Raw genomic sequence first — 24,891 nt, 5'->3', positions numbered from 1 at the left:
GAAGAACAACAGGTGACGGCTCACATGGCCAGAGAAATGGCCCTGCATGCGCGCCATAGGTTCGCCATCACGGACCTAGGGTCATGCTTTTTAAAATTACATTTCTGCCTCCAACTCACATTTATTTTGATTTGGTTGCTTCCTCTGTTCCTCAAGATTATTGCCAAAGTCTATTACTATATCCTAAACATTGTTTACAATACTCATGGATGCAACTGAGCCGGGGTGGCGCAGCAGGTAGAGTGCTGTACTGCAGGCCACTGAAGCTGACTGTAGATCTGCAGGTCAGCGGTTCAAATCTCATCACCGGCTCAAGGTTGACTCAGCCTTCCATCCTTCCGAGGTGGGTAAAATGAGGACCCAAATTGTGGGGGCAATATGCTGGCTCTGTTAAAAAGTGCTGTTGCTAAGCCGTCCTGAGTCTAAGGAGAAGGGCGGCATAAAAATCAAAATAAATAAAATAAATAAAATAAAATAAATAAATTTGCAGGTTAGAACAATAACTCATACAATTTGGTCTTTTCCTATCTTCCATTTGGGATAACAACAACAGGAGTGGTAATATTACTCTAGATCCATGGTGTCAACTTTTATTATTACTATTACTCTATTATTCTATTACTCTAGAGCCGTGGTGTCAATCCCCAACATTTTTCCCTTGGACTATCCATGATTGACCTCGCCAGGTTCCTTAGAGCAGTGTTTTTCAACCAGTGTGCCGTGGCACACTAGTGTGCCGCGAGACATGGTCAGGTGTGCCGCGAAGAAGGAAGCTCAGGTTTCGGTCTCACAACTTTTTGCTGAGAGAGAGAGAGAGGGAGAGAGAAAGTAAGCAAGAGAGAGAGAAAGAGAAAGAGAGAGAGAGAGAAAGCAAGAGAGAGAGAAAAGAGAGAGAGAGAGAAAGCAAGAGAGAGAAAAGAGAGAGAGAGAAAGCAAGAGTGAGAGAGAGAGAAAGCAAGAGAGAGAGAAAGAGAGAAAAGGAGAGGATGGGAGAGAGAGAGAAAGAAATGAGCAAAAAGGGGAGGAAAAAAAGAGAAATGAGAAAATGATTGAGACAGAGAATGAGAGGAAAGAGAGAGAAACAAAAGAGAGAGAGAAGTGACTCTTAATTTAAAGCATATGATAAAAAGCACCCAAAGAATAAGAGAGAAAAAAACCCAGCCCTCACCTGTTTTTGGAAAGGGTTCCAGAATGTGTACACACACACACACACACACACACACACAAGGGGGGGAGGAGACAGGGATGGAAAAAGAGAGGAGAGTGTCTTAGGGTGTCATTTTGGTTGATGGTGTGCCCCAGGATTTTGTAAATGTAAAAAATGTGCCGTGCCTCAAAAAAGGTTGAAAATCACTGCCTTAGAGGTCAGTAAGGGGCGAGCATGTGCACTAGTGTGCCTTCCATCCCCTGTCCAATTGCCCTTCCTATATTTTATATATCTTTTCTTCCATTCATATATCTTTTCCTCTATTCTTCATTGACGTATTTTATACTAATATCTTTTTTTCTATCCTTTCCCTGATATTTACTACTACATGTTTTTATTGTCTTTAACTTTCAATTTGTATTGGTCTGAATGAATGAATGAATGATCAGGGTTGTGAAAATTGTGTATGACGTCATCACACGACATATTGCAACTTTCCCCCCCTTCACTCAAATGGGAGTGGGGGTGGACAGCACATGTTGCATATGGAGAGGGGCGGCATACAAATCCAATAAATTATTATTATTAAATTATTATTATTATCCAGCCCATGGGCCATAAGTTTGATACCCTGCTCTAGATCAATCTCTACATTCAACATGCATATGGTATTCATAGGCATATCCCCAATATTTAGAAACTGGCAAGATATGAAGAAATATTGGGGGTTTTGGACATTAGATTGGCGGGGGGAGAGAATATGCAACTTTGGAATGAGAAATCTAAGCTTGATTTCAGGAATGATTTTTGCTATGTATCTGTGTACAGATACGTCTGTAAATATTTAGATGATAAGGGGGCTTAATTTTGAGGACATGAGAAAGAGGAATGTGATTTCAGTATCTAGAACTGTTCTACAGCTATTATTATTATTAAGCTGAAGTTATATTATTTAATTAACATCAGTGTGTGTGTGTGTGTGTGTGTGTGTGTATTCATTCATTCATTCATTGATGAAGATCACCAAAGAAAAATATTCTCAGAAAATTGGTCCCTAGAATTGGATTTCGTATCCCATATTTATTTCATGTGCATATATGTTTGCTTTCCAGATTAGTATTTAGAATGTTTATTTACTAGTACATTTGAAGGAAATGCAAGATTTCTTTTATGAAATACATGGATTTATTTTTTTAAATCTTGCATTTTAGCTTTATAGCCTCTAGTGAACTTGGTAGAATCCCATGGAACTGATATTTGGAAAACCAACAGGGTAGTGCTATTAATCACATCAACTATTCCTATTAGCCTGGATAGGATTCAGGATAAGATTCCAAGGTGCTTGAGGGCAAAGCCATCTGCAGTGCTTACTCAATCACTAGGAGTTCTCAAATAAATCAGTGCTTGGAATTTTTAATTAAGAGTAGTCCTCATCTTACGACCATAATTGACCCTGAAATTTTCATTTATGGCTTTTCTTAACCATAGCTGTTAAGTGAATCCCTGCAGTTGTTCACTTAGTATCGTATTTCCCCGAAAATAATACATATGCCCATAATAAGGCCAGTCAGGTTTTTCAGTGCATGCGCTGACATAAGCCCCTCTCCCCAAAATAAGCCCTCCCACTACTTTCCTGGGAAAGGGGGGATAATGCTGGGAGCCACTCCTTTTGTAACAGGCAGTTTTGGCTGGGGAAAAGAGATAGCAAGCGAGGAGTGGATGCACACACACCGCACGGGACTGGCTGTGTTCCTCTGGGCTCTGCCTATGGCAATATAATAATAATAATTAATAATAATTAATAATTTATTAGATTTGTATGCCGCCCCTCTCCGAGGACTCAGGGCGGCTCACAACAGCATAAACAGTGTACAAATCCAATTTTAAAATGCAATTTCTTATAATAAAATAAAATAATCACACAACCAATCAAACCATTCACCAGCCTTGACAATTGAGGGGTGTGTGTGTTAGTTTCCCCATGTCTGGCGACAAAGATGAGTTTGTAATAACTTACGAAAGGAGGGTGAAGGGTGGGGGCAGTCCTAATCTCTGGGGGGAGTTGGTTCCAGAAGGCCAGGGCCGCCACAGAGAAGGCTCTCCCCCTGAGTCCCGCCAGACAACATTGTTTGAAACGCATTCCTGCCTGCGAGGAAGAAGTGAGCATCGATCCCTGCCTCGCCACCTCCTCGCAGGCAGGAGCCCGTTTCAGAATGCTGCCAGAGGCAGCCCAGTGGAGTCGCGCCAGCCCTGTGGGGAGGGTGCACACCTCCTGGCCAGGAGCCGTTCTTTTTGTGGCGGGCACTCTTGGCCCTGAGAGCCACATGGTTGTTAAATGAAGCTAGCTTCTCCATTGACTTGGCTTCTCCAAAGTTGATCATTTGGCACCAGAATACTGGAACTGTCATAAATGCGTGCGACTGAATTCTGATCACCTGACCAAGGCATGCTGCAACTATTGTAAGTGTGAATAATTGTCATAAGTCAAAGATATTGACAAAATTGAACGGGTCCAAAAGATGGGCTACAAGAATGGTGGAAGGTCTTAAGCATAAAACGTATCAGGAAAGACTTAATGAACTCAATCTGTATAGTCTGGAGGACAGAAGGAAAAGGGGGGACATGATCGAAACATTTAAATATGTTAAAGGGTTAAATAAGGTTCAGGAGGGAAGTGTTTTTAATAGGAAAGTGAATACAAGAACAAGGGGACACAATCTGAAGTTAGTTGGGGGAAAGATCAAAAGCAACAGGAAAAAATATTATTTTACTGAAAGAGTAGTAGATCCTTGGAACAAACTTCCAGCAGACGTGGTTGGTAAATTCACAGTAACTGAATTTAAACATGCCTGGGATAAACATATATCCATCCTAAGATAAAATACAGGAAATAGTATAAGGACAGACTAGATGGACCATGAGGTCTTTTTCTGCCGTCAGTCTTCTATGTTTCTATAAGTCACTTTTTTTCAGTGCCCTTGCAACTTTTTTTACTGCCACTAACTGACTGGGTTGTAATTCAAGGACTGCCAGTTTGGTACATGGGGATCTGCTTTTAAGCAAGTCATGAGACCGTTTCCATCGGGAAAGCGCAAGGAACCGTAACATCGACTTTATGCGTGGGGCTCATGAAGGCTTTGCAGGCTCCTACCGAAACAGACCTTGTTCATTTTCGTAAACTCTTGTTGCCCCGCTGGCCTTCCCACAAACTTCAGATCTGTGGGGAGATCACACGCATGTCCTGCTGGCTCATAAATTATTCCTAAGGAAGTGATGAAAAGGGAGAGTGTGCGAGGAGTCATCATTAGTCACAAAGATAAGACGACAAAGGAAAGAGGCTACGCTTTCAGGGATTCCTATTTCATTGCACTCTTTGCTCTCCGTGGTTCAACTGAGCCGAAGGGAAGGGCCCTTCGGGTATGTCAGCTTTTCTTGTCAAACCTGTTGCCTTTGCAGAGGGTGAGTAAGACTTAAGAGGAGTGTAGACGCATGGTCTTTTTCCTTGCTTTGTGAAGTGGGAAGTCCTTACCAGGCTGCATTAAAAAAACATTTTCACTCTCTCCGCTCCTGGGTTTCTTGCACAGCCTTCCTTCTGTGAGACGCCCGTCAGGTTTGCTTGCTTTTCTTTCTCTCTCTCGTGCTCTCTCTGGAGGAGGAGGAGGAGGAGGGTGGAATAAGGAGGTAGCCCCAGCAATAAAAACTGATGATGTCAGCAATGTGTCAGCAGAGAGAGTCCGTCGGTGAAACTCGAGTTACACCTAAGTGTCTGAGGCTTTGAGGCAAGAAGCTATCTTGTTCCTGAGAAGAAAGGGCTTGGAGGGAAGGAGGGATATCTTAAGCACGCATAAAAATCACCTATTGCACTCTTTTGGGAACCTATAGTATTAATAGATTCCTTCAGCCTCTGCAAAGATCCAGGTAAGCACAAAGGAACTTCCTTCTCGAGCTGTTTTTATTTCCCGCTGCAAATGTGAAGTATTGTGTGCAATGTTAAAATGCACTGGTTTTCTGTTTTAAGAGAGAAAGGAGTTGAAAAGGGTTGGTGGTCCCAAGTGGATGTAGACTGAGTGAAATCAGCCAGTTGGTGTTTAGGATCAGGACCAGATTTTCTTGTTCATATGCTTGTGGTTTGGAGGAGATTCTAATTTCTGCTTTGCAATCATTTTTCAATGAAATAAGATGTCTCAAAAGTCCTGTGAATTATTTATCCTAGTTTGAGGATGTTTATATTCTTGTTACAGAGTTTTTAAAAGTGGGTATGTAAACAAGGACACTCAAAACATTCCAGCAAACCAAAGCGGAATGTTTTGTCAAGCAAAATCCAGTGTCATTCACAGCTTTTTTAAACAGAACATCTAATTAAACAATTGCAAAGTACAACTTTGAGCTGGAAATATTTTTGAAGATGAAAGGCTGGTAAAAATAATGGTGCTTGGCTCATCCGTGAACACAGGCAAAGGATTAGTTGTTATTTCTGGCACGAGTGCATTTAGCACAGAAGTTTAATATTTCATGTTTACGAAATGTACAATTGGTTTATACTGTTGATTGCAGTTTACTTTTAGCAGTCTTGCTGAGATATAGCAGTTCAAAATGTTATATTCTGGTGTTAAATACATAAAAGCTGAAATATCTTGATGAAATTTTTGTAAGCCAACTTCCTGTCTATGTATCCGTTAAGTTCATTATCAACTGAAATGAATAATTTGAACCTTTACTCAGAAGGCATTTCAACTCTGATCGAAGGGCTTCCTTACGAGATACAATCAGTGTTGGATTATTGTGTGTAGTATTCCTTTGCATATATACATGGGAATAAGTTAGATTGAACGCTATGAGAATTGCTCTCAAATAACAGCCATTTATTAACGAAAAGGCACACACAAACTGTAAAGTAACATCCCCAAGCATCGTTTTTTTGGGAGTGCAATGGAGAAGAAATTAATTTCCGTATATCTAACCACAAAATTTGGCTGTTGAGAGACTGACTTAAACATAATCATTTTTAAAAGCGTCAAATATTTTGTGAAACCTGGAACTGTGCAGTTCCAGATAAGTTGTCTTTACTTTGATTTACCTTGGGCTGAAGTTTTAAAAAGCTTACTTGCCAAACCAGCTGTTTAGGTATCTTTTCATCTCCTACATCAACAATAGCAACAAAGGGTTTTGGAACTAAAGTGCCCTACTTCATTATCTTTCATACACTTCAGAGACGTGCGTGAAAACTTGTTAGCTTTGTTTTGCACAGGTGCTTATTAAGGAGAACTTTAGAAAGCAGACTCCTTTCCTGTTGCAAGATCCAAGAAATACAGTAAGGGGGACAGGTGTAGATTGATTGTACATTAGAGTTCTAAATTGGCGACATAACAGCAAAAGGCACATTTCTAAGAAGACTTGCAAAATAAGGAAGGAGCATATTTCACTGGTCGAGTATAAACTTGGGGCTTGTAAAATGCTCCAGGCAAGATGTCTGCCATCAACTTTTGGATATTTACTGTCACAAAGTTTAGATTGATTTCCTGTCCTACAAGTTATAATCGGCATGGCATGGTCAGCGATTGGGAGTTGTACTTTAGCAGGTTTTGTAGCTTCACCGCCATTGTCCTAGATCCCGGTAGTCCCAACTAATCCAAGTTGCCAAGTAACACAGCTTTTAAATGAGTTTTTAATTTATTCTATTTTTTTTATGCTGCCCTTTTCCTTAGACTCAGAGCGGCTTACAACATGTTAGCAATAGCACTTTTTAACAGAGCCAGCATATTGTCTCCACAATCCGGGTCCTCATTTTACCCATCTCGGAAGGATGGAAGGCTGAGTCAACCTTGAGCCAGTGATGAGATTTGAACCGCTGACCTGCAGACCTAGCAGTCAGCTTTAGTGGCCTTGCAGTACTACACTCTACCCACTGCGCCACCTCGGCTCATTTAGTTTTGCCCCATTTTTGACCTTCCTTGCTATAGTTGTTAGGTTAGTAGCACAGTTTTTAAGTGAACCCGGATTCCCGATTGACTTTGCTTGTCAGAAGGTCACAAAAGGGGAATCACCTGGGACATTACAACATTATAAATATGAGCCAGTTGCCAGTTGTCTAAGTTTTGGTCATGTGACCATGAGGATATTGCCACGATCATAAGTGTGAATAATGGTCATAGGTCACTTTTTTCAGTGGCATTGTAACTTTCGTCACTAAATAAACTGTTGTAAATGGAAGACTGCCTGTAACGTTGATGCAGATGTTCTTGCTCAGTTTAAGCTAGTCACCTAGGTTTTCTTAAAGTTCCACTAGTTGTATGAATAATGTTCATCAGTTTTGTGGATAAGCATGTGCAACCTTCTCATTTTCCAACACCTTTGGGACAGCCTGGGTGACTCCATTAACATTTCTCCATAGATATTTCTCATCCCATTTCCCCTCTTCTATGCTAATTTAAATTCCTACTACACTCTTGCTTCATCCCTTCTAAACTCCATCCTTTCCTTGTAGTTCTTACTTCCTGTTCCCAGCTACTTTCAACACTTCGGGGTTGCCCTTGAGGCATCATTGCTGCTGCCAGCACCAAGTGCCAACCACTGTAAAAAGACAGCATTGTTAGCTTTGCAGTCAGAATAAGATGTGTGTGTGTTTTCCTCAATTCTTCTTGCGCCTTTCTCTGAAATGTTCGTGTAGAAAAGTAGATTGGAGGTGTTTTCTTCATGATGCACTCACAATTGTTTCCTATATACAGTGTTCCTCGATTTTTGCGGGGGATGCGTTCCAAGACTGCCCGCGAAAGTCAAATTTCCGCGAAGTAGAGATGCCAAAGTAAATACATTATTTTTGGCTATGAACAGTATCACAAGCCTTCCCTTAACACTTTAAACCCCTAAAGTGCAATTTCCCATTCCCTTAGCAACCATTTAGATCATTACTCACCATGTTTATTTATTAAAGTTTATTTTAAAAAAAATTTATTAAAGTCGGATGAAAGTTTGGCGATGACATATGATGTCATCGGGTGGGAAAAACCGTGGTATAGGGAAAAAACCCGCAAAGTATTTTTTAATTAATATTTTTGAAAAACCGTGGTATAGACTTTTCGCGAAGTTCAAACCCGCGAAAATCGAGGGAACACTGTACTGGGAATATCCACCTCCAAACAAAATATATCCTATTCTAGGGTATAGTAGTGTCAACTTATGGCATGAATTTAAAAGAGCATGAGTGGTCCAGCAGTGGGTTGCTCCCAGTTCGGACCAATTCTTAGAACAGGTAGCGCCATTGACAGGAGGCTCCACCCACCTGGGATATTCCACCTATCTGTCCAGGACATTATCCCCACCTACAACCCCTAAGCGTAAAAGCGGTGAACGTGCACACGACCCAGTGGCAAAATTATTTAGAACCCACCACTGGAGTGGACTATTTAGGAAGAAAATAATGTCTTAGTATTTCCACATAATAATACATGTCTCCTAGGTTTTTTGAATCAAATGGAAGTTTATGTAGAGAACATACCCCTTAAATAGCTGTGCAAGGAACTGAAGTGTGCATTCCACATGGTGGCCTGTCTCTTTTCAGGGTTTAGATCACTGTTTCTCTTTCTTAGCAGTTTGAAGTTGTATGGACTGGGGAACGATTGGCTGGGGAATTCTGAGAGTTGAAGTCTACCCCTCTTCAAGTTCCTACAGTTGAGAAACACTGATTTGGCTGGGTGAATTTGGCTAGGGAATTTTTAGTGTTCTCATATGCTCTTGTGTAACACACATTCAACACTTAAGTAGCATCTGACCAATCTTGATTAAGCTCCCATGCTAAACAGAACCTGGCCTGATGAGGACTTGGATGAGAAACTGTCATAAAATCTTAGGGCTCTAGGACTGTATCAAAAAATTGAGAAGACATCCCAAATGGCTGTGTCAAGCCATCCTTCCCAAGAAGAGATATTAATAGCAATATCATTTAGACTTATATGCTGCTTTATAGTGCAACAATCTGGGTCCTCATTTTACCCACCTCGGAAGGATGGAAGGCTGAGTCAACTTTGAGCCAGTGTGAAATTTGAGCTGCTGAACTACAGCTAGCAGTTAGCTGAAGTAGCCTGCAGTGCTGCACTCTAACCACTTCGTCACCCCGGCTCTTAATCTTCCCAAGAGGATATGTTATCTCTGATAACCAGTTTGTACAGTTGTGAATCAGTTGGTTTGGGACGAGGGGACCTAGGTTGAAGTTCAACCTCAACCATGGAAGGTGATTGGTTAACCTTGGGCTTTCCCCCCCCCTTCCTGCCCGCCTCTCTTTCATCAATCAATGGTGCATGGGTGATATTAAACTATTATCGGAAACACTCCCATTTTGTTATTTATTAACACAGGAGATGCATAATGATTTTCCTTTATCCTTTATTCCCTTCATTGCACTTTTCACTTTATTCCCTTCATTGCACTTTTCACTTTAGCAAACTTGTGTAAAGTTTTCATTGCATTCATTGTCATCTCAGATAGAGAAATAGTCCTTGTCACACTTTATTCACAGTGCAAAGAAGACAGTTGTTAAATGATGATTCCTTCTTTGCTGTTTAAGACAAAGAAACTATGAGGATTCCGGGAAAGGGAATTGTTATCATATGCAAATGTGAGACATGGTTTGCAGGAGCAGTGGGGGAGGGGGGAATTTGTCCTTCTTTTCATGATTGTTGAGCTTGCCCTCCCTCCCTCCTTATCCACAAATCTTTGCTTTTTATACCAGAGAAATGTGTCAGAGTTGGAGCTGAATCACCGTTTACCCAGGAGGCCGTAACAAACATTAAAAAGAAAGTACAGTGCAATCCTGCAATTGTCTACTCCAAACTAAACACTATTCAGTTTAGTGGGAATTATATCTAGTTATTTAAAAAATGCAGACAATCTTCCACCTAGGTCGCTACATAGGTCACTGCATAATATCTGTCCTCGGGTTTTCTACAGGATCTGACCACTTCTCCCTCTATTCAGTTGCTCTCTGTTTTCCTGCAACTTGTTGAATACTCCCAGTCCTAAAAATACTATGATGAATATGTGTGTGTATATAAACAGATGATTGATGATCCCTATAAGAGCCTCGGTGGTGCAGTGGTTAGAGTGCAGTACTGCAAGCTATTTCTGCTGATCACTGGCTGCCAGCAGCTTGGCAGATTGAATCTCAGTAGGCTCAAGGTTGACTCAGCTTTCCATCCTTCCAAGGTCGGTAAAATGGGGACCCAGATTTATGGGGACAATAGTCTGACTCTGTAAACTGCTTAGAGAGGGCTGTAAAGCACTGTGAAGCGGTATATAAGTCTAAATTATATTGCTATGTGCTCCAGAAACAGCCCACAAGCCTGGAAATGCTTTGAAATTATTAAAACTGCAACTTTACACAATCCGTATGGACCCTATTAGTTACATGTATTTTGTATGGAATTGTATGTTTTCATAATCTGTATCAGTGGTTCCCAACCTGGGGTCCATGCGCCACACAGAGGGGTAATTTGATTTTTAATAAGGGCAATCGGAACCTTGTTTAAATCAAGTTAAACTTCCTCCGCGTGGGTAGGAGTTTGCGTTTTGAATAGTAAGAATTATATGTCACGGTGTGTGTGTGTGTCAGGATTTTAGAGATGCGTGGCCAAAAAAGAAACGCTGGGAACCACCGTTCTATATAGAGAAGTTATATAGAGGTTCACTTTCGTTGTCCTGCCTAATGACATGCTACTCCAAGAAAATAATTACACGAAGCCTCCATCAGGGAGGGTCCCAATTAGGTTATTTCATACATCACAGCAAGAAGAACTTCTGATGTTTCACGGTGCATGTTAATTTTATTTGCAAATGCAAAATGCCCTATAATATCCTTATGTAAAGGTAGAAATATATAGAAAGTATGTCACTTGTAGGCCTTTTAATTTTAGAAATACTTCAAAGAATGGGATTTGCTCTGCATAATTCTAAGATGCACTTTGGAATTCCGTTAGGTTACTGTTCTATGGAATTATTAGCAAGGAAGAGGGAAAATAAATTATGAGTTCTGAGATATTTACGTTTTATTTAATTTACCTTTTTTATTCCTTCTAGTTATTTCAGTGGAAGCAGCTGGAGAATCTCTATTTTCGTGAAAAGAAGTTTGCAGTAGAAGTTCATGATCCCCACAGGTAAACCACCAGGCACTTATTATAACTGTCCTACGGGATGAGTGGCTAATTCTGTGGAGTCTGTGCGTATTTCATACTCACACATGATGCAAAACTGTAATGTGGTTCGTTTTTAGCTCATCCGTTCCAAGGGGGCAAAACATTTTATAATATCATGGTTCTCCCTATTATACTAACCTGAAAGAAATGAACTCATCATCATTGCACGGCGTTTAAGGGGTGACGATCGAAGTGTATAAAATCATACATGGGATAGAAAAGGTGGATAGAGAAAAAATATTTTCTCTATCAAACAATACTAGGACAAGGGGGCACTCCATAAAGCTCATAGGTAAGAAACAAAGAGAGGACAAATCAAGGGAAATATTTCTTCACCCAGAGGGTTGTTGGTTTATGGAATTCACTTCCAGAAGTGAATGTCAGCCTTGATAGCTTAAAGGCAGGATTAGACAGATTCATGGATGCCAAGTGTATCGGTGGTTATTGAAACGGATGTCCATGTGCTGCCTCTATGTTGATTGAAGCAGGCAGGAATCCCTTGAGTGTCATTTGTTGGGGGTCAGGGGAAAGAGAGGGTCTTGCCTTCTTCTGCTGCTCAAGATCCCCATGGACAATTGGTGGGCCACTGTGTGACACAGAATGCTGGACTCGATGGGCTTTGGACTGATTCAGCATGGCTCTTCTTATGTTCTTATGTTCTTATTGTTTCCCAGGTATATCTAAGGATTAGCATTATAGGTTCCGCCCCTCCCCCAGTTTTCTAACATTCCAATCAGTTCCTGAAAAAAAGCCATGGATATTTATTTTTTTATTTATTAATTGGACTAATATGCCGCTCCTCTCCATTTACAAACCACCACCACCCCAAAAAAAAGTTGGTGGAAACTAAAAAGACAACAACTACCATTGAGAGAATCTTAAGAGATTAAATGTTGGGAAAAAGTAATACAAATTACCCCATAAATAAATTCTAATGCCCTCTAGAATATTTAAGACTATAACATTCAGCTTCTTGAATTCCTACAACATTCATTCTGCCTGGAGATTTTGGGGTGTTGTAATCCTGATGCATCGCTTTGCAGAAGATTGATATAAGCAAATGCATAATTCTTAGTGGGAAGAAGCAGTTCAAGCAGATCAAATATTCTGGAAATCTTTAAAATGAATCCCAGACCACCCTTTTAAAGTGAAGTACATATTTTGATGTTTTTTCTTTTTAAAGCATCTCTTACAACTTGTAAACCTTTTGAAAGCACAAGATTGATTCAAGTTAGCCTATATTCAGAAGCCACTGAATTAACTGTAAGAAACTAATTCTGTTGCTATAACAATAAGTTAGAATACAACACCATCACTACACACTTCATCCAAAAGACGACAGGTTTATATTCCATCCATCCTCTGTGCACTGAACTAAGACGAGAGGGGAGCTGAAAAGCCCTCAAGAACAGCCCCAGCAGCTTTGTTCCACATGTCAATATTGGCTGAGAATTTTTCCACCGCCAGCTTCTGAAAACAGCAATGGAAATTGTGCTGTACCTTAGCCCTTCCTTCACAAGCATATACATTCTTTTTTGCTAACAAAACCTTTTAGATTTTTAATTCAAAACCGATTTGTGTAATTCTGAATGAACTGGCTTCGGATTTGTGACTCAGTTTTTAGTGAAAGAAAAATCTGGGTATAAAGAAACCTCTTTTTTGAGTTTGAGAAAGGTGGGGCGTTGGGGATCTCCCTGAATAAATTCTGCTTTGTCTGAAATATCTTCTGAGAAAAGGTTTCTCCCTGATAGTTGTTCCCCCCACTTCTCTTGGGAATGAATGCTCAGTCTTTCTAACACTTGCTGCTGCCTCTTATATAATCTAAGTGGTACAGCCAGGCACGGGTTTGCTATCTTAGTGAGAACTAAGCAAGGTACAACATAAACATTTAAAAACTGAAGTGTTAACTATTTGGGTGTCTGGTTGGTTGATTAATTGCTTCTTTGCTTATTTAACCTCTACAAGACAGACTGCAAAGGTTAATCTAAGGGGGTGATTTCACATGACGGGTATCTCTTTTTTTCTCTCTCTCTTTCAAAAAAGCAATATTCACTTTACGTTATTAAAAATGCTTAGAATTTCAGTATCAAGACGGACCTTTGGACAGAGTGGCCTCGTAGTACAAACCTGGTATGCGAACACTTCTCTAATCAAATCCATCTGGGTGATGGCAATCAGTCAACATCAGTTTTACTTGGACAGGAAGCAAAGCAAAGTAAGTGGTCCTCAATGGTATTTAAAGTAATTGTAGAATTCTCCTACGGACTAGAAGTCTTATAGAGTGATTATATAGAGGTAGTTATATAGCAGTGTTTGGTATTGGAACTTCCATCGCTAAGCAATGTCACCTTAACATAGTGCTTAGTGATAGCAACAGGCAGTCCCTGTTGCTGTTGTTAAAAGAAAATCGTGGGTTGTTAAACAAGAACATGATTGCAATTTATGACTTCTTGGCCATCTTCCAACAAGCATTGTCAGTTGGAAAGTCACCAAAAGGTTGCACGTCACAGGCATCTTGCAAGCGAGCCAAGGGAGGATAGGTTCTACAGAGTATGGGGGGAAGTGAGGTATGACTGGAGTAGGCAGACACTATAGAGTGTGGCCAGGAGGTGCTGCAAATGGATGTGCAAGCTATGGAGTATGAGATTGCAGGGATCTCATCAGTGGTTAAATCTATTTTTTTTCCTGCTGGTTCTGTGGGCGTGGCCTGTTGGGGACATGTGACCGGGTGGGCACGGCCATGTAGTCATGTAACTGGGGGATCAAAAGACAGAAACTCACTTTAACTATATCGTGGTGGAGCAGGGTTGGACTAGATGACCTCCAGGTCCCTTCCAGCCCTGGATTATCCTCTGAAGCTGCATCTAGTGGCAGATTTGTAGTCCTTCCTTCCTCTCCTTCCCCCCCACGCTTTATTTCTTTTCTTCCTTCCTTCCTTCCTTCCTTTCTTCCTTCCACCCCACCCCTCTTCCTTCCACCCCGCCCCGAGTCTTCGGAGAGGGGCGGCATACAAATCTAATAAATTATTATTATTATTATTATTATTATTATTATTATTATTATTATTATTATTAGCCTAGCAGGCTTCAATTATTATTATTATCATTATTATTATTATTATCATTATTATTATTATTATTATTATTATTATTATTATTATTATTATTATTATTATTGGCCTAGCAGGCTTCAGGGAAGCCTTCTTTTCCCTATATTCATTTTGAATGTTTCTAATGGCTTGTGTTTTTAATACTTAATACCCAGAAAACAAGTTAGATCTCAAAGCAATATGCACTGCTCAAAAAAAATAAAGGGAACACTTAAACAACACAATATAACTCCAAGTAAATCAAACTTATGTGAAATCAAACTGTCCACTTGGGAAGCAACACTGATTGACAATCAATTTCACACATCAGCACATTCAACTTTATACAGAACAAAGTATTCAGTGAGAATATTCATTCATATCTAGGATGTGTTACTTGAGTGTTTCCTTTATTTTTTTGAGCAGTATATATTTAGTTTTGGGGATAGTATGAAATATGTTCTGGTACCTTTTCTTTTATTACACTTGGTGATACGTGATAGTGCAATGTTTTAGTTTGTTTGTTTTAAAATTATTTCAGGCAAAAATTCCCTCAGCCAGAAGCTTGGATGATATTGCAATGGACCTGACAGATACCGGAGTGCCAAAAGTTTCTAAGCTAACAGCTTTGGAAGCAAAGAATCAACTTATTATGGCCAGCAATGGTAGCTTAATCTCTTCAGGTAGGAAGTCTTGTCCCTCTGAAACATCTGCATCTCTGAGTCTTGCTTACACCATAGAGCAGTGTTTCCCAACCTTGGCAACTTGAAGCTGGCTGGGGAATTCTGGGAGTTGAAGTCCAAATAGCTTCAAGTTGCCAAGGTTGGGAAACACTGCCATAGAGTGTGCTGGTGGGGGATTATGTGTGAACTTCAACTCCCAGAATTCCTGAGCCAGCATGGCTCAGAATGGACTTGGAAGTCCACAAGTCATAAAAAGGCCAGAGTTCCCCACTTAAAAGAAAAGCTATTAATATGAGACCCCAGATAAATGTATTATTGAACATGGAAAATCCAACAAAAGCCATTGCTATTCCTTGATAAGTTTTAAGCAGAGGTTTGGGGGAGGGGGAAATTTCCCAATCATTTTGTTTTCGTAAAGGAAATGCTGAAAAAAGTGTGCGATAGAGTGCACACACGCTCTTTCGGCACCCAAGGCAAAAAAAGGTTTGCCATCACTGCCTTAGGCTAACATGAATGATAAGCTTCTTATGTGGGATTTTGCTAAATATTGTGCTTATATTTATACCTTTGTAATAGTTGGATAGAGAGACAGAGATAAGAGTTGGCCTTCTCCGGGTCCCGTTGACTAAACAATGTCGTCTGGCGGGACCCAGGGGAAGAGCCTTCTCTGTGGCGGCTCCGACCCTCTGGAACCAGCTCCCCCCTGAGATTAGGATTGCCCCCACCCTCCTTGCCTTTCGCAAACTTCTTAAAACCCACCTCTGCCGTCAGGCATGGGGGAACTGAAACATCTCTCCCTTGCCCATGTTGTTTTGGTGTTAGATTGATTGTATGCGTGTTTTAATATTCTGGGGTTGTTTTTATGAATTTTTAGCTTAAAATTGTAATTGGATTGGTGGGTATTGGATTTGTTATTATGTATTGTTTTTATCTTGTTGTGAGCCGCCCCGAGTTTTCGGAGAGGGGCGGCATATAAATCCAATAAATCAAATGTAATCTAATCTAAGTACATAGATTTGGAGAGGAACTCCTGAGCAAATAAAACTGCTGGGAAATAAAATCAAGATGGATAAAACCAGTCTCTTGTGAATTATCAATCTCCTGCTTATCCTGTACGTTTTACTTTTGAAGTAGCAGTCTCAGGACACGTTTTGTGCAAATGTGATAGTTTCATCAGAAAGGCGGAAGGGACCAATTATAATATGTGAATACTAGTTCTAGCCACCCCATTCTTGGGTACTCATGCAAGAAGTTACTAGTTGCAAGGAAGAAAAATAGTTTTACAATCTGTTTGATCTGGCTTACATTCAATCCTACCCTTGCTATGCAGGTTTATTCAGGACAACTTTTGGGGTGGCATTAGGACATCTTGTCTGCTCCACCCAAATGGCCTTGAACTCTCTGGAAACAAAAGTCTCCTGTAGTTTTGCTCTGTATGTTGATATAGCAGCAATTTACCTGTCCCACATTGAAGGATTTGTGATTCAGGTGTATTGAATTGAAAATCTAGCCTGCCAGGAGTAGTAAAAAGGTCTCCAACCTTATTGAATCCATTGAAATTACATTTCCCATTATTCCTATCCATTATGGCCTTAGGCACTTATTAACATGCAGTATTTGGAGCGACCCTCTTTGGAAAGGCTAATGTAGGAAAATAAAACTAGCTGATTTTTTTTTTTACTTTTATAACCCAACTTCCCTCTAGATTACTCAAGATAATGTATTTTAGGCTTACTCTGTCATCTGCACCTCTATAACTGTCTGGTTTGGTTTTGCAACCCAACAAGACAGACAGAGGATAATTAGAACTGCAGACAAAACAATTGCTACCAACCTGTCTTCCATTATTGCATACTGCACGAGTCGAAAAGAAGGCGGTGAAAATATCTACAGACCCCCTCACACCCTGATATAAATTGTTTCAACTTCTACCTTCAGAATGACTCTATAAGACTCTGCACAACAGAACAACTAGACACAAGAACAGCTTTTTCCTGAACCCCATCACTCTGCTAAATAAATAAATCCCTCATCACTGTCAAACTATTCACTAAAGCTGCATTACTATTACTATTAATCATCTCATTGTTTCTATCATCCATCTCCTCGCACTTATGACTGTATGCTTGTAAATTGTTGCTTTTATCCTTACAATTTATATTGACTGGTTCTTAATATGATTTGATTGCTTATTTGTACCTGGATTATCATTAAGTGTTGTACCTTATGATTCTTGACCAACATATCTTTTTCTTTTACGTCCTTGTGTGTCCAATCATACGTGGCCAATAAAATTCTATTCTGTTCTGTTCTATTCTACTCTACTCTACTCCTTATTTTAGCTTTATGGCCTGTGGTAAACTAAGAGAAAACTGTTGATCTAGTCTCCCACTGAACTCTATGGTCAAGTGAGAATTAGAATGAGCCTTTCCAAGTTCTCCACTATAGCACTTTAATCATACTTCCTCCCAATAAGCCTTTTTGGATTCTGTATCTTTGTAAGAAAGACAACTTTAATCTTCAGGTGAATACACCTATTCCAAACCTTATTTAATCCATTTAGGAATCTACAACCACCTAGTTTTTCTGGATTTGCTCAGTATATGTAAAAGATATGTTTGAAAAGAAAATCTTAATATAATTATAAAGCATTACAGATAGAAATCAAGCAGTAACTGATGTTTACTTCTTACAGCATTCTTGAATTTATCTGATAATCTAATGAGTTTAATCAATTTGCATGTATTTAAAGAAAGCATATGCATTCATGTTTATCTGAGCTGAAACTAGCGGACATCTATCGAATATCATTGTAGTGCTGCTGACAAGTCATGGGTAGTTTAAGGAAAGATGTAAAGACACATTATATATTTCTTGCACTTATATATTTCCAAACATTGTTTTCTCACCAGTCTGCAAACAATTAGTTAGCATTCTATGGCTACTCCACACAGGGATTCATTTGTGCTTTTCCTCCCCTTAATTTTCATTTTATTTTGTTTTTCTTACATCCACAAATGTTGGATCTCACCTCACACCCTTTTGAGTCTACATGTCTATGTTGCTTTTATAGGATCTCAAGATTCAGAAGTCAGCGAAGAGCAGAAGAAAGAGAAAATCTTAGAACTGAAAAAGAAAGAAAAGCTTTTGCAAGAGAAACTCTTGCAGAAAGTTGAAGAGTTGAAGAAGATCTGTCTACGGGAAGCGGTGAGACTTCTTGTTTTCACTCCAGTCAAGCATAAAGTATCCATTCACTCTTTCTCAGGTTGCTAAGGGTGCTCTTCTCATATTCTGTAGGAGATCACTGGAAAAATGCCAAAGGAATATCCTCTGAACACTGGTGAGAAGCCTCCTCAAGTCAGAAGGCGTGTAGGTACGACATTCAGATTGGATGACAATCTGCTACCGAATGAGGAGGTAGGCATCTCTTTCTTTGTTTATTTATGGTTTTATAAAATGTATGCAGCCGCCCATCTTAACATAAATCTGGGTGGCTCACAACAACAGTAACAACCAGAAAACAATGAAAATGCCAGGGTTCGAAATAGCATCCAAAATTAAATCAGAGTCAGAGTCAAAATATTCCTCAAAGTCCCAATTTATTACTAGAGCCATGTTGGTACATCTGGGTGAAATCCGAATTTGAAGTCAATCCCCCCCTCCCCGGGTTTCACCACGCAGTTGAAATTTCAAGTCCTTGACCCCACACCCACAAATCCATCACTTAGTCCAATCTTCACTTGCAATGTTGGCAGAGTCCACCAATCTCCTTCTGTGCAGGTGCAGGGGTGTAGAGAGAAAGGATGACTCTGTAAACCAATTATAGAAAGGGCTGTAAAGCACTAAGAGCTGTTGCTTCAAGCACATAGGTATTCGGAGAATATAAAAATTATTTTATTTTATTTATTTAATTTATAAGCTGTCCAACTCCAACTGGACTCTGGGCAGTGTACAACATTTTAAAATAAGTAAATTATTCATATACATAGCCAGAGCTAGGTGGTATAGGTCATTGGTCCCAGGCCTGCTGCCAAAGCCAGGTTTTCACGGCCTTTTGGAAAGCCAGAAGGATGGAGGCTGTGTAGCTCTCCGGGGAGAGTTGGTTCCGGAGAGCCAGAGCCACCACAGAGAAGGTCCTCTCACGTGGCCCTGCCAACCGACATTGTCTAGCTGACGGGACCATGAGAAGGCCAACTGAGCCCTGATCGGTCTCTGGGAGTTGTGTGGCAGGAAACCTGAAGCTTTATTCACCTCTAGGTAACTGTAGAGGAATAGAACCCTGGGATAAAGCCACTAATCATCGTTGCAATGTTTAAGACCTTCACAGATTCAGAGCCTTTGCCTGATTGATTGGAGTCTTAAGAAAGATTGCATTAAGCTGTCAGTTGAACAGGAAGAAAAATGGGTTCAACAACACCCAGGCTGGGCAAAGTAAGGGTGGAGGTAGAGCAGGTTGCATGGTTCTTTTGTCACTTGAAAAGCAGGCTTCCAGGAAGGAAGCTGGAGTTTCGCCCCACTAAAGTAACTTGTTGTGTTCACGTTTTCCTGCCCAGTATAGGAATGGAAGTAAAGTCCATGCTTCTCAGCTGAAAGGGCCAATTTCTTATTCTCACTTCAGATTAATTGTGCTAATTTAAATGCTGATTTACTTTATCTAAAGATATGTATCTCTATTGGGAAGGGATCTATAGAAAGCTAGAATTAATTGGAGAAAGGTGTTACACATATGCTTATTTCATTGTGGTTGTAATCCTCGACTTACGACCACAATTGATGCCATAATTTCTGCTGCTAAGCAAGACAATTACTAAGTGAGTCATGCCCCCATTTTGCAACTTTTCTTGCCACAGTTGTTAAAGTGAATCACTTTGCAGTTGTTAAGTTTGTAGCGCAATGAATCTGGTTCCCTTATCGATTTTGCTTATCAGAAGTTAGCAAAAGGTGATCACATGATCCCAGGACATTGCAAACGTCATAAATATGAATCAGTTGCCAAGCACCTGGAAGCGTCTGGAGGCATTGTACATGTGAAAAATGATCATAAGTCACCTTTTTCAGTGCCATTGTAACTTCAGACAGTCACTAAATCAACTGTTGTAAGTTGAGGACTACCTGTTCTGTATTTTCTCATGTGTTCTCTAAATGTCCTTCAGTATTTTTTGTAAGTTACTTTGCCTTAGATGGCATCCTTCTACAGAGCCACAATGGTGCAATGGTTAGAGTGCAGTATTTTAGGTTATTTCTGCTGTCTGCCGGCGACCTGCAAATTAGCAGTTTCATCAGGCTCAAAATTGACAGCCTTCCATCCTTCTGAGCTGAGTAAAATAAGGATCCAGATTGTTAGGGGCAGTATGCCGACTCTGTAAACCACTTAGAGAGGGCTGTAAAGAACTGTGAAGCGGTATATAAGTCAAGTGCTATTGCTTTTGCAGCTGTGGCCTAAAAGCAGTGTCTAACTTTTCCTGCTTTTTTTTTAAGCCCCTCCTTCTTTCCTCTCCAAAGCTGCCTTAGGGGCATCAAAGGAGAGGAATTTCCAAAAATTAAAAATGGTGACTTTAGATGTGCAATTGAATCTGCCTCACCTCACTTGTTTTGCACATCATGAATATGCCTCACAGATTAAAAACAGAGGCACATCTTGGATCACTTAAATCACATATACCATCTTGATATTCTGCAGATATTCTTGGTTTGTGCCACGGAAGTTTGGTAACATAATAATAATAATAATAATAATAATAATTATTATTATTATTATTATTATTATTTATTAGATTTGTATGCCACCCCTCTCTGAAGACTTGGGGCGGCTGACAACAATAATAAAAACAATATTATAGTAGAACAAATCTAATATTAAAAAAGCATATAAAACCCTATCATATTTTTTTAAAAAAACAACAACACATTCATACCTGTTTGTCAAAACATTGACAATACAATTGGCTGAATACAATCTGTCTGATTTCTTTACCAACATGGAGAAATAAGATGTATGGGCATTATCTCAGTGCAGTCATTTTTACTAAATGCAGACAGCTTTTTGTTCACAGAATGACAGTTGTACAAATCCACGGCTCCTTCTGGAAAGATATTGAGCTTTAACCTTAATAGATGTGGTGTAAAAAGGTTGGCTTCTTAATGGTGGGCTATGGCAGAATTAAAGAGACTTTAAAGCTGGTGAAAATAGACAGCTATTCTTCCTTACATGTATAAAGAGAAAAACCTATGCTGTTTTTTGTCCTTGTTGTTTGGTTCTTAAAGATACATTTTAAATTGATGTCATTTCTTCTATGGCAAATCCCGACTGATGGATGGGTTGATTTAAATCTCTGTAGGACCCGGCTCTGCAAAATCTGGAAAGCAACTTTCTCATCCAGCAAAAGTTGGTGGAAGCGGCAAAGAAGCTTGCTGGTGAGCCGGACCTATGCAAAAACGTGAAAAAGAAAAGAAAACAAGAATACGCAGAGGCTGTGAAAAAGCTCCAGGAGATTGAAAATTCCATCAATGAATATAGAATTAAATGTGGAAAGAAGCCCGCGCAAAAGTCAAGCCTGATTTTACCAGGTATCAAAAAAAAAATATATATCCCATCTTTAATTTGTGTGCTGCCAGGGCTCTTTGTCTGTCTGTATGCAACTCTGTGTTTTGCAATGTTATTTTTTTTCCAGCGTATTTATGTAACAGAAATGAAAGATCTAGGCTCCTCGGGGGGGAAAACAGTTGGACTATAAGCCTGACTTCAGCAAATGTAGGAGCTTACCTGTAATCTGATTGTCATGTTTTCATTAAGATGTGGTTGAGACAGAACACAGATGAAGCATTTTATTCCGACAAGTGACGACAGGTTGGAGGGGAAAAGCAAATTAAAGCATTTTAATTTGGCTGGAAGGGCTGGTGGCATTCTTCCAGGCAAAACTAGTGTGGTACCATGTTCCGTCAACAATCAGGTGCTGGTTTGAGCAGAATGTGGCTGTTTTGTGTGTTTGTTAGCTATGTGCAATCCATAACAAATCAAGCCGATCATTAAAGCAGAGTCTTTCCCCCACCTATCCGCCTCCTAACATGTGTTGGCTGGAAGAGGAGGAGAGGGAAGGAGATTAAAAAGGCAGCGGAGTTGGTGAGTCAGATTTTGTGCTCAGTAAAACAATAAGAATGAAGCCTTCATAGCATTAAAAAGAATAAAACAACAAGTCATCATGCAGAAATCGTCCTCAATTTACCAGCAGCAATTGGACTGGAAAATTCATTGCTGAGTGATGCAGTCATGAAGTGGAACATCACGTGCCCACGTGGACTTACAGAGTCAGTTCTGCTGCAGTCATTATGTGAATCACCGTGGTTGCTAAGCAACCTGTCACATGTTTGGGGCTTGTGACTTTCTGCTGGCTTTCCCATTGACTCTGTTTGCCAATGGGTCACAAATGGAAATCACATGAACGCTGAATAGAGTGGTACCTCTACTTACAAACTTAATTCGTTCCATGACCAGGTTCCTAAGTAGAAAAGTTTGTAAGAAGAAGCAATTTTTCCCATAGGAATCAATGTAAAAGCAAATAATGTGTGCGATTGGGGAAACCACAGGGAGGGTGGAGGCCCTGTTTCCTCCCAGGAGATTCCTAGAGAGGCTTCACGGAGGCTTTTCCCCACCTTTTCTGGCCCTGTTTCCTCCCAGGAGCTTCCTAGAGAGGCCCCACAAAGACTTCTCCACACCTTTTCCGGCCCTCTTTCCTCCCAAGAGATTCCTAGAGAGGCCACACGGAGGCTTCTCCCTACCTTTTCCAGTTAGTTTGGGAGGCTCGGGTTTGTAAGTGGAAAATGGTTCTTGAGAAGAGGCAAAACAATCTTGAACACCCGGTTCTTATGTAGAAAAGTAGAGGCATTTGTAGGTAGAAGTACCACTGTACTGTGACAGCTACAAATTCAAGGACTGGTCCTAACCTACCTTTTCAGTGCTGTTATCATTTAGGTTGCTGAATGGGGCAATCAGTAAATGAGAGGGCTACCTGTACCAGAGTAATGTGCTCCAAGCTGGAATTTCTCCAGGTGTTTGGAATTCTCAACCAGGGAGGAAGAGCAATAAACAGATCCGGAAGCCGATAATTCATTTCTCCAAACTGAGGTTATATGAGGAGAAAGTGAGTTCACACCCATGGGCCCAGCCTGTTATATCACATTTGCTGATTCACAAGGCAGTCCAAAAAAAAAAAAAAAGGCAGGCAAAAGTTTTGGCTTTTGGAATTTCAACATTCCATAAAGCAAGCAGAGTCAGGCGCTTGCAGAAGTCTTTAAAATGAGAAAGGATCAGAGCCTCACAAGCATTGAACGACTTTCTTGCTTTTACACCTGTTCCATAAAATGACTGTGGTGAGAGTATAGCAGAGGGCAAGTCACTTGAAAGGGGCTCCACTCTCTTTTCAACTTGTGTGGGTCCAGTTATGGTCGGTGAACAAGGTGGCATAAGGCAAGATGAGCTTGAACAGATTGCACAAGGAATTTAATGAACTGGCTCTATATTTTGTAATCCAAGAAGGTGAGAGAATTGCAGGTTTTGGATTAGCTGACTATGGCCTCTTGTTTATTGGATTTATATGCCGCCTCTCTCCGAGGACTCTTTAAAAAAAAATAATTTGATTTTTAACTATTTTAATATACCCATAACATAAAACAGTGTATAGTGAAAAGTGCCCACCACCCCGACAAACACACATACCCCACCACCAAATCGGGGGTGTTTCTTGTATAGACCATTTTAACCCAAGAGCAATATATCTATTTACATATTATAGAGTGATTCCAATTTATTCCTTGTAGCTTGGTCTCCGATTCTGCCCGTCATATATCGTCTTACCTTGTCCCACCGTCCCATCAGTTGTCTCAAGTCAGTTTCATCATCCAAATTTATCCCTTTGTCCATAATTTCAAATTGAATATGGTCCACCATGTACCTATACCAATTTTGCATTGTCCATTTTGTCGCACCCTTCCAACCCAAAACTATTACCGCCTGAGTGCTTTCTATCGCTGCTTGTTTTATTTCTCTAAATTCTCCCATTCTCTCTAAGGACTCTGGGCGGCTTACAACATATAAAAAAGACAATATCCAATGAAATCCAAATCATTAAAATTCAGTTACAACTAAAAAACTAAAGAACCAATTAAAATACAGTACATACTTAACAATTCAATCAACAAATACACTATACATTCATCAGTCAGGGGGGAGAATCTAATAACCCCAAGCTTGGTGGCATAGGTGAGTCTTTAGACTCTTACGTTTATGTCCCAAACTTTGACATATTGTTAATGTGCAATATTTACCTTCTTGTTCTGATCATTTATCCCTTTCACTTTTTATCACTTTCTTGATTTTTTATGTACGTGAGCTATCATCACTGCATAAAGGACTCTCTATCAGTGGGCAGCAACTTGCTCCTTATTTTTTACATAGACAGCTTTAGCATGTCTTATCCTGTAGAGCGCTTTTAATAAGCAAAACATCAATTCACCACTCAAATCCTAAGCAATCTTAGTTATATTTTCAAGAGGCAACTGGACTTCCTTATTTTTCTTTGAAGATATTTCACTTCTGTATCCAAGAAGCTTCTTCAGCTCTGACTGGATGGTGGGGAATGGAAAGATTTAAATTTCCATTCCCCATCATCCAGTCAGAGCTGAAGAAGCTATTTCGATGAGAAGTCTTCAAAGAACAATAAGAAAGTCCAATTGCCTCTTGAAAAAGAACCTTTGGGACAACTATGATCTGGATGACTGAGTATCTCCATAGCT

The 24,891-nt window shown here is 40.0% G+C and overlaps 1 protein-coding gene across 1 annotated transcript in view; it reads left to right on the top strand.

The window, feature by feature from the left end:
• FRMD4B (FERM domain containing 4B) overlaps nucleotides 1-24,891 on the top strand; it is a 201,335-nt gene that overhangs the window by 151,296 nt on the left and 25,148 nt on the right. The window contains exons 12-17 of the mRNA XM_070738195.1: nucleotides 11,216-11,292; nucleotides 13,408-13,546; nucleotides 14,961-15,102; nucleotides 18,176-18,309; nucleotides 18,400-18,519; nucleotides 21,441-21,669. Coding sequence (XP_070594296.1) covers nucleotides 11,216-11,292; nucleotides 13,408-13,546; nucleotides 14,961-15,102; nucleotides 18,176-18,309; nucleotides 18,400-18,519; nucleotides 21,441-21,669 — 841 coding nt within the window. The remainder of the gene's footprint in view (nucleotides 1-11,215; nucleotides 11,293-13,407; nucleotides 13,547-14,960; nucleotides 15,103-18,175; nucleotides 18,310-18,399; nucleotides 18,520-21,440; nucleotides 21,670-24,891) is intronic.

Source organism: Erythrolamprus reginae, chromosome 2 (assembly GCF_031021105.1).
Source record: "Erythrolamprus reginae isolate rEryReg1 chromosome 2, rEryReg1.hap1, whole genome shotgun sequence".
In the NCBI taxonomy this organism is placed as follows: Eukaryota; Metazoa; Chordata; class Lepidosauria; order Squamata; family Dipsadidae; genus Erythrolamprus; species Erythrolamprus reginae.
Note: the sequence above shows the minus strand (reverse complement) of the source record. Positions and strands in the feature narration are given on the sequence as shown.